Source organism: Haliotis cracherodii, unplaced genomic scaffold, assembly GCF_022045235.1.
Source record: "Haliotis cracherodii isolate W230 unplaced genomic scaffold, xgHalCrac1.p SCAF_7, whole genome shotgun sequence".
NCBI lineage: Eukaryota > Metazoa > Mollusca > Gastropoda > Lepetellida > Haliotidae > Haliotis > Haliotis cracherodii.
The window spans coordinates 5,551,664-5,561,539 of record NW_027266330.1 but is presented as its reverse complement, the minus strand read 5'-3'; the positions used below and the strand labels follow the sequence as shown (position 1 = coordinate 5,561,539).

The 9,876-nt window shown below is 39.1% G+C and overlaps 1 protein-coding gene across 1 annotated transcript; it reads right to left on the bottom strand.

The window, feature by feature from the left end:
• Positions 1 to 304: 304 nt before the first annotated feature.
• Positions 305 to 8,302, bottom strand: LOC139448441 (uncharacterized). Its single transcript, XM_071229990.1, has 4 exons — positions 8,227 to 8,302; positions 6,067 to 6,267; positions 5,198 to 5,440; positions 305 to 543 (listed from the first exon to the last, which is right to left on the bottom strand). Exons 1-4 carry the CDS (start codon positions 8,300 to 8,302, stop codon positions 305 to 307), a joined length of 759 nt encoding a protein of 252 aa, XP_071086091.1.
• Positions 8,303 to 9,876: the final 1,574 nt, after the last annotated feature.

Here is a 9,876-nt window from a genome sequence, read left to right as displayed (position 1 = left end):
ATAACTGGAATACTGTTAAAAGCGGCGTTAAATCGAACTCGCTCACTCGAATCTTAATAAGACAAACAAAACCGTCAGTGTAGAATGACACGAAATCAATAAATCGCTGAGTTGATCTAATTGCCGCAAACGTTTCTGGGATCCACACTCCTATGATACAACGGCTAACATGAAACTTGATGAAAAGTATTTCAATTTTTGGAAAAATATCAGACCACTTACAAAAAATTAATCTTAAAGTGAAGCTTTATATTTTTTACGTCAAACACAGGTGTAATAAAGTGTGAGAGAAGCTTGTTATCTATTAGTTGAATGATGACATACAGGAAATAGTGTAGGTTGTCCACGAATTGTCGTCAGATAAAGTCATCGCTTTGTCAGCCAGGAGACAGTTTTCATCAGTCGGGATCGTTGCACTGTAGCTGAAGTCGATGCATGAATGATATTGGTGACAAATGATGCCACAGTTTCCGGCTGTCATGGCTGACGTGGTCAGGAACGGCTGAGACACCTTCTTGTTCTTGGAGGGTTTGTAGTAGGAACCTAGAGAAGATGAATACTAGAATTTAAATAATAATTAGTCTGGAAATTAGTCATCGTGTCACAGTATCAGCCATGTCACAGAGAGTGACCAACCCATCCATCTTAAATGAAAAGGTAACTTGGACTTATACTGCACCTGATCGGCATGATGAAAAGAAATAGACAAAGAAAACTCAACATTCAATACTTCCTCCGACATGAATCTTTGGTATCATCCGGGAAATGAAGCTACACTGATAATGACGTCGTCTATAGCCGGGCACGGCGCTGGTGGATTGTGCAGTTATCTGGCAGCAAAACTGCGCTTATGATATAAAATATAAAAGATATTTCATGTGTTTAATGACACTCGTCAAAATTTCCTTTTCGACGGCACACGATAGAAGATACACCATATTTCACTTGACACACGAAATATCCTATCTATTATATACTTCGTTTGTTGTTTACAGTATTGTTTTAAAAGCAAATTACCCAAACATTTAAAACGCTTTAACTGCTAAGCTATGTTACTGCCCCTTCTGAATTATTGTAACATAAAAGTAGGTATGTTCCCTGATTTGATTGGTTAAAAAGTGTTGTCGAATGAGCATAACATCACTGAATTTTGGGGGTCTTATCAACGTGTATGTATACATTAATTAATGGAACTATTTTTGAAATCATCAATATGGAGGAACAGATGGAAATTTACCCTGACTTCCACATCGGAGATTGCGATGAAATATTGAGTGAATGGGATGACGAGACATTTTCTGAGATAATTCAAGAATTTGAAGGTAAATGAAAATTACCTTTTTCCATTAATTACACAATCATAATCATAATTGATGTAATTTTCTTGGGCTTGGCCAAAGGAAAAAACAAAACAAAATTAATTTTTAACAGAGTAAAGAAACATTTATTGCAACTCTATAATAGTTATGACTTTAATACACCCACCTAATTTTGTTATTATTATTATTCACAACAGCTTTTGAAGCTGAAAACCGTTCTGAAATGGCCACTGAACTAGGAAATACAGACAGCGTTTCCGTAGAGCCCAAAGTTCAATCGTCCAGTGACGGCTTCGCGTCCCTTGATGCAAAAGCAGTACAGGAAATCGTGGATGGGAACCTCCAAATCTACTGGGCGTAATACCTCCTGGGGAGTTAAAATATTTCGAAGTAAGCCATTGAAATATAAAAGAATACATAAACACATACCAAAAATTCCTACGCAGATTCGTAAAGCGTGACCAATGTGTCATCGCCAAAATTGGCAATAATACAACGAGATTGACCAAAATCTTAACGTAAATTAAATATTTCATTATGTAAGATTTGAGATATGTTATGCTAAATGGATATACGGAAATTTCATTTAAACACAACGCTGTAATAATAACTAATTACAGTCGTGCCTCGTTTATACGGACACTTGCGTCATTTCACAATTCGTCCGTATAAACGAATTTCCGTATAACTGAAACCAGCTTCTTACTGGAAGAGTTACTTGCTGACAGGTGTTTTTCCTTAAAGAGACAAATTTCCCTTTTTTTTACCGTGCTGTCACTGCGTGTCGCTTACGTTTTACTGGTTGACAGGCCATACTTCCACAACTTTGACCACAAACGCCATGTTTATCGAAGGGGATTACATGTATGTACAATAAACAAGTTCGTCTCAAACGTAACTCAGTGTCACTTGGTTAATTGACTTCTCACGAATCAAAGGATTACCACGAGAGGAAGTGTATTGTCCGGATAAGTGAGACAATTTTGTGTGCATTTCAGTGTTTTGTGTATGAAAATGACCGTCCGGTTCCGGAAACTGAATTCCGGATATACGGGTAAATTTATATAGTAATTATTTCGTTTTGAATGAAAATCGTCCGAGAACCGAGGTTTCCGGATATCTGAAGTCCGTATAAGCGGGGCACGACTGTACTCCCACTTACTGTCACAATATTTGTACCCATTAAGAAGGCAATCTTTTCACTTCCAGAATGGCTTGGTCTCCGAGGTTTTTGAACCCAAGTTGGAAGAGCTTCGTGCTTTTCAACTGAATTAAGAGACTGAAGTTCTTTTATGCCGAAGTCAGAAATGCTGAGGGAGATTTTTACTCAAACTCAAGTTTTGTTGGGTTGCGTGCACAGGCACATCAGGGGATCGCCGTTTGAGTGCAGCATTAACATTACCCAAGACCAGGAATTTCACACTGCAAACAATGTTTTTCTGTCCAAGATAAAAAAAACTTAAGCATGATGGCCTCAAAGACTTAAATGGGCCCAACAAACGCATTTATGCAACATCGGACCAATTCTGTCCTGTACTTTCATTTAAAAAAATACATGTCTCTCCTCAATCACAGCAATGGTGCTTTTTACCAGGCTCCCAAGAGACGAGTCCACGTCGACGACACCGAATGGTACACCACGAGGCCAGTTGGTGTAAATGTCATGATGAAAGAAATTTCTACCAACGCTGGTCTCAAAGTGTATACAAACCATTGTCTTCGGGCAACTGCCGTCACTTTGCTGTCAAACGCAGGCATTGAAAATCGCGAGATTTGCAAAATTACTGGCCACAAAACCGATGAATCGTAGAAGTCGTATTACATCGACTCGAGCTCGGCTTAAAAACGACATTATTCAAACATTCTTCAGGGACAGCAGCAGCTCGCTAACGAACGTAATTTGGTACCTGTCCAAGATACAAATATCCTGCCACTGTCCACTGCTCCCGTGAATTCTTCTGCTAATTCCCATGGTCTCTTTCACATATGTAATTCCACTGTAACAGTAAACAACTTTTTCCATCCCAGCTAAGCTGCATGTCTAAAATCTCGCACGTTTGACGTCACCACCTCAGTTTCAGGCGAGTTGACACTATCTTGTATCGTCTGGTCTGGTCAAGGCCATCGCGCTTAAGTTTTTTTATCATGGACAGAAAAACATTGTTTGCAGTGTGAAATTCCCGGTCTTGGATAATGTTAATGCTGCACTCAAATAGCGGTCCCCTGATGCGCCTGTGTATGGCAGCACGCAACCCAACAAAACTCGATATTGAGTAAAGATCTCCCTCAGCATTTCTGACTTCGGCATAAAAGAACCTCAGTCTCTTAATTCATTTGAAAAGCAGGAAGCTCTTCGAACTTGGGTTCAAAACCTCGGAAACCAAGCCATTCTGGAAGTGAAAAGATTGCCTTCTTCAGGGTACAAATGTGACAGTAGGTGTGAGTAATTAGTTATTATTACAGCGTTGTGTTTAAATGAAATTTCCGTATATCCATTTAGCATAACATATTTCTAATCTTACAAAACAAAATATTTAATTTACGTTAAGATTTTGGTCAATCTCGTTGTATTATTGCCAATTTTTCGTCATGCTTTACATTGCTATCATGGCAATGGTGAAATGGAGGTAACTCTCGCTGATGTTGATCGAATCTGCGTAGGAATTTTTGGTATGTGTTTATGTATTCTTTTATGATTTAATGGCTTACGTCGAAATATTTTAACTCCCCAGGAGGTATTACGCCCAGTAGATTTGGAGGTTCCCATCCACGATGTCCTGTACTGCTTTTGCATCAAGGGACGCGAAGCCGTCACTGGACGATTGAACTTTGGGCTCTACGGAAACGCTGTCTGTATTTCCTAGTTTAGGGGCCATATCAGAATGGTTTTCAGCTTCAACAGCTGTTGTGAATAATAATAATAACAAAATTAGGTGGGTGTATGAAAGTCATAACTATTATAGAGTTGCAATAAATGTTTCTTTACTCTGTTAAAAATTAATTTTGTTTTGTTTTTTCCTTTGGCCAAGCCCAAGAAAATTACATCAATTATGATTATGATTGTGTAATTAATGGAAAAAAGGTAATTTTCATTTACCTTCAAATTCTTGAATTATTTCAGAAAATGTCTCGTCATCCCATTCAGTCAATATTTCATCGCAATCTCCGATGTGGAAGTCAGGGTAAATTTCCATCTGTTCCTCCATATTGATGATTTCAAAAATAGTTCCATTAATTAATGTATACATACACGGTGATGAGACCCCCCAAATTCAGTGATGTTATGCTCATTCGACAACACTTTTTAACAAATCAGATCAGGGAACATAGCTACTTTTATGTTACAATATATGTTTGAGGTATTTAATCTAACTAACAAGCGCATCAAAATATCAATTGTTTTAGCAATGCATTTGAACAATAATTGTCAAAATCGGAAGAGTTTCAAACAAATATAACGTGTGAGGAGAACTGTTATCCAGTGACATATTTTCACTGTCAACACAGAAATGTACTGATGTAGTTCCGAAGCCCGACAACTTCCTTATGCAACACGCGCACCCACGTTACAGGTAGTTACGGCAAAGTATCACTTTTCTAAACTTTAGAAATTTCTGTCTTTCACACTAACGTATATAATAATTATGTCCTATATAATGCAGGTTTGAATTTCTAAAAAAGATATTGTTCCTTTGGAGTTCTTTTCAATTTGTCCGTTGATGACATATTATGAAAAGTAAACTTTGTGTTTCTGTTTACCTGTTGTTTTTAAACGGTACCACAGCCTTTTTATTCCTTCCATATATGATTTATTATTATTATGATTAAGGTCTGATATTGACTTTTGCGTACTAACTTTGAGTCGATGGTTTACTCACGATATGGCTTCTTAGCCCCCTCCCCTTGAACATCCACATGTCCGATATCGAGGTAAACATTGGTGGTAGATGGCCTTGTAACACGGACAAAGCGGACAGGGAATGTGGCATTGCAGGTAAAGGTGAACTCTTCCCCAGCAGTGACAGTACTAGACACATTCCCACACCACTCCGACTGGACATCAGAGCAGAGGCTGACATCTTTGTCCATCACCACCACCTCGGCATTTCTCATGTGTACATCTGTAAACAAAGGAATATCCCAGTGCACGTGTGAAACATAAGATCCCTTGTTGCTCACTGTATGGTCAAGTTATTCATGCCCTGCCTGAAGCTTGGTAAATCTATTGTTTCTTCAATGTAAAACAAGTGTTGTGATGCACTATTCCCATCAACAACACTGTATGGAAAGTGTTCAGGTAACCGAGAGTGCCTAAATCTTGAAAACTATCACTAGTGACATCCTATACAATTGATTTTGGTTATTGTTATAAAACAATTCGTGGGATATATGGTGTGCAACCTATTTTATATATGTTTACACATTATCGCTCAATGAAACAAAAGAGCATCACCTCCACGATGGCATTTCTTATGTGTAGATCTGTAAACAAAGGAGTATTCAAGGGCACGTATCAAACATAATGGCTTTTGGTTCGAACTGTATGGTCAAGTCGATGGTTCTTGTGTTCTTTCTGTGTGATTGAATCTTGAAATGAATCAGTTTATCATTAATGATATCCCATTCAGCTGCCGTAATTACACTGCAATTGAGAGATTTCTTTACAAGGTCTATATTTTGTGTCTAATAATCAATATAAATTATAAATTATCACTCGATGTAAGTGACGTGTCCTGTATGAACTTACTCCATCCCCCGAAGGTGGCTGCTGTGAGGGTGATGCTGCTGATGGTGAAGTAGCCCCTCAGGTCGACCTCCCACCAGGACGGGTTGCTAAGGCCTGTTGCTGATCCAGATGACATATAGACTTTATTTAAAGCCCGACTAGCACCATAGGTCATATGGGTACTACTCTGTTTAGCATATTTCCCATTTGAAATATTTTCACCTGCAAGGAAAACAGTGTATGTGAGTGAGTTGGGTTTAATGCTTTTAACAGTACTCTAGTTATATCGCGGAGTGTCAGCTCAATGTAAGAGGAAAGCCCCAAGTGATGCAGATCTCAGACGTTTAGAAGTTCGCTGAAACTCACGAGCACGGGTATGGTGCTGACAAACCTAGAAACATAATTGGGACGAACCAGATTCGAACCCATAAGCATAGGTTTCTGGTGTGCACAAGGGACGCAACTCTGCACAGCGAATCGCGGCGCCATAGACGACATGGCCACCCAGTTACACAAATGTAGAATTGCGGTTGTTACAATATTCAATGTATGTTACTACAATTTTACAGTAAATGACTAAGACTGTATTTCAAGTCTTTGGCGCATCTCTGTATCACTGTGATGTCATATCTGTGGCTTCATAATAGTGACGTGCCGTGCACAACAAAACTTTGAAAGGCTAGCATATGAAATGACTTTATAATTGGGTTGGAGTTACTTGACACATTCGTGGTCCGGTGATACAGAGGGAAACGTAAAAACGTAAAAATCACTACCTATTCACTGACAATCGCCTTCGGGCGAAAACGTAAATAATTAAACCACGAAATAGATTACCAATAGGCACAAATATAATAGTGCTGAAGTTCTGAAGTACCAATGGGCACACGTATTTTGGAAACTGCTGATTATACAGGTAGCAAAAAGGATTCATTTGTACTATTAAGAATATTTCATTATAACCAAAACCTACAAATATTAAATAGATGTGCAGCAAAGCAAAATAGGTATAGGTGTATAGGTGATACAGAAATTCCTACAATTGGACACAATCCGGATTCTGGTCACAAACATATTGAAAACACAGTTCGATTATCCAACGCCACAGTGTGCATATACTCAGTCTAGCTCAAATCACAGTTCCACTTTCCTGTCTCTCACAAAAGACCGACATTGCCCTATACATCACAAGATTCCACTAGTAGGAATACCTCAATCCGACATTGTCAATACAGGAACATAGGAAGTGAGAGACGGACGTCCTAGACCCGAATAAGCGCTCCAACTCAAAACTCTAATGCCTACAGGTATACCTGGTCAACCCTAGCTCAGTCACATGACAAGCAAAAACAAAAGCGCCATAAAGGCTAGGACATTTAGACCGTGAGGGTCTATGCCAATCATCTTTAATCAAATGGGGGCTAAATATGCTAGATGCATGGAAAGAAATAAAATTTTGCAACATCGCCAATGTCACCGAAGTTGCCAATTATCATTCACATACAGTTTCATTGTTCAGTAATGTTATGAAAGTAATACACAACATCGACTTTAACATGCAACTTTATATGTCCATTTTGAAAGAACATAAGTCCATGGTTAAATTTCAAAGGTCACAAACAATAGAGCGCAACAACTGAATCTTACAAATAGCATCACCTGTACAAAGTGAACTCATTCAAATGCTATTAATGGTGGAGAAAGGACATAAAGTTGCAGTTTCCGTGGACCAGTTGTGCCTGACGATGAGATGTTTATTGCCGCCAACACAATCTGCTCAATCTGATGCCAAAGGTCATCGCGACCCAGCATTCGGATAATTCCATGTGGTGTCATACCACCATTTGTTTGATTGACTGTCTTCACTGGTTCACAGTTTAAGAAATCACATTACGCCAACTCGCGGAAGTCGTGACACTTATATAAATGTATACCCAATGTCTGTTAACTTTAAATAAAAGGGTTTTTTTCTCAATGCCTGGTTTCATGTTGTGCGAACTATATGCAGAGGGGTCAGTGGGAGGCGTGTTGCAGTGATTCCACGCAATATCACTACTCCATCGCTGCCCGCAGTAATGTGCAGGTACAGAATATTCCGAGTGGGACGACGACGTACGGGGCAACCAGCCGATGACATGCAAATGATATAGTCAAATATTCTGAAACATTGAAAGTACTCACTTTGTACATATATGTTTTGCAGTCTTGTAACACTGGTGTAGAGTGCTCCACAAACGAGGGCACGGAGGACCAACATCTTCAATTGACGGCCTGTTGTGTTGTGGTAACAGAGACTCAGTTTATAGAAATACTTTGCGTCAGTTTCAGACACAAAATATTAAATATTCATGATATTACTCCAGTCACTCTTCATTAGTAACGCCACTCACTATGTACGCACAGTCAAGCATGTCTTCTAACGTAGAGATTCCTAAAGAACTACAGGATGGGAAAAAAAATGTATAATTGAGGAAATTAAATGAAGGGAGCCAAGCTCAGACGCGACAAAATTAACTTGGTGGCCAGGTTGATATCATACCCGTCGAAGTGGGACGTTAAGCAGTGATAATCCCCACCAGTGAGCATATTGCTCAGCTTGTGTGACGCCATCTCACGTAGTCACACTGCACCCTCTTCTTACATAGATTGTTCCCATTGCCGTTACTTCATCTTTTGGTTACTTCAGTCAGGGATTGACCGTATTAACCTCTGGGCTACAGGTTCGTTCTGCAAACAAACGTATTTTTCACTTGATGTTTTGAAAATATATGCCTCTGGGATCCTAAAAAAGGGCTTGTCTGCTCTTCCAATGAATAGTTACTAGCTATTTTGACATTATTTCCAAAACTTGCGATTTAAATTTGCAAATGCAAGTACTTCTTATGCCCACCTTTTGTGTATGCTGATAATCTGATACTGAAAACAAACCAGACAGATGTCATTTGATCACAATGTTACTTTATCCATTATAACTGCCCTGCAGGCTCATTTAAGCGATTAGGGACTAGACCTTGGATGAGGCGGTGGGTTTGTTATTGAAATTTAATGTCTATTACTAGTCGAAATATCGCAGAGAATTTTTACAAAAATTGAAAGTGATGTTGTTTGAGGCGAATATGTATCAATGTGTAACAAGCTCCAGATAATGTGCTATAGAAGGAAAAGGAGGTACTTATCAGCTTATTTCATACTTCCCTTTAGCCATAACAGATGTGGCTATGTGATACCTACACATACACATTTCTATTTACAGAGGAATCCACGGGTGTTGACGTCGTTGATAGGGCCACTGTTAGTGGATCCAAAATGATTAAGATTACGGGATAACAACTCCATTTTCACAGCAGAAGCCAATGTACTTGTAACTGGCCAACACGACATTATCTTTTCTTTCCTAACCAGTCTTGTTGGAATCATTTGTCATCCAATTGATTATAATGCTTCACCAAAAGCAGAAGTCAACAAGAATGTGACGCCACTTCTTGTCTCATACAGTGATATCAAACCTGTAATAAAGCAAAAAAAGTGAGACACCAAAGACGTTAGTAATAAGCTTCATCACATTAAATCAACTGTATGTTATTCCTACTTGGGATGTCAGTCCAGATTGGAAGAGGTCATTTTACGACGAAGTCGTATTCGTCATACAACGTACACACATCAGTATTTATTGAAAGGGTGGGTGGAGGGGGCAGTCATCTAAGGCAGCGCGATTCGCTACGCAGAGTAGCGTCCCTTGGGCACGAAAACCTATGATTATGGGTTCGAATCCCGATTCGCTCCGATTATGTTTCTAGGTTTGTCAGCACCATACCCGTGCCCGTTGGTTTC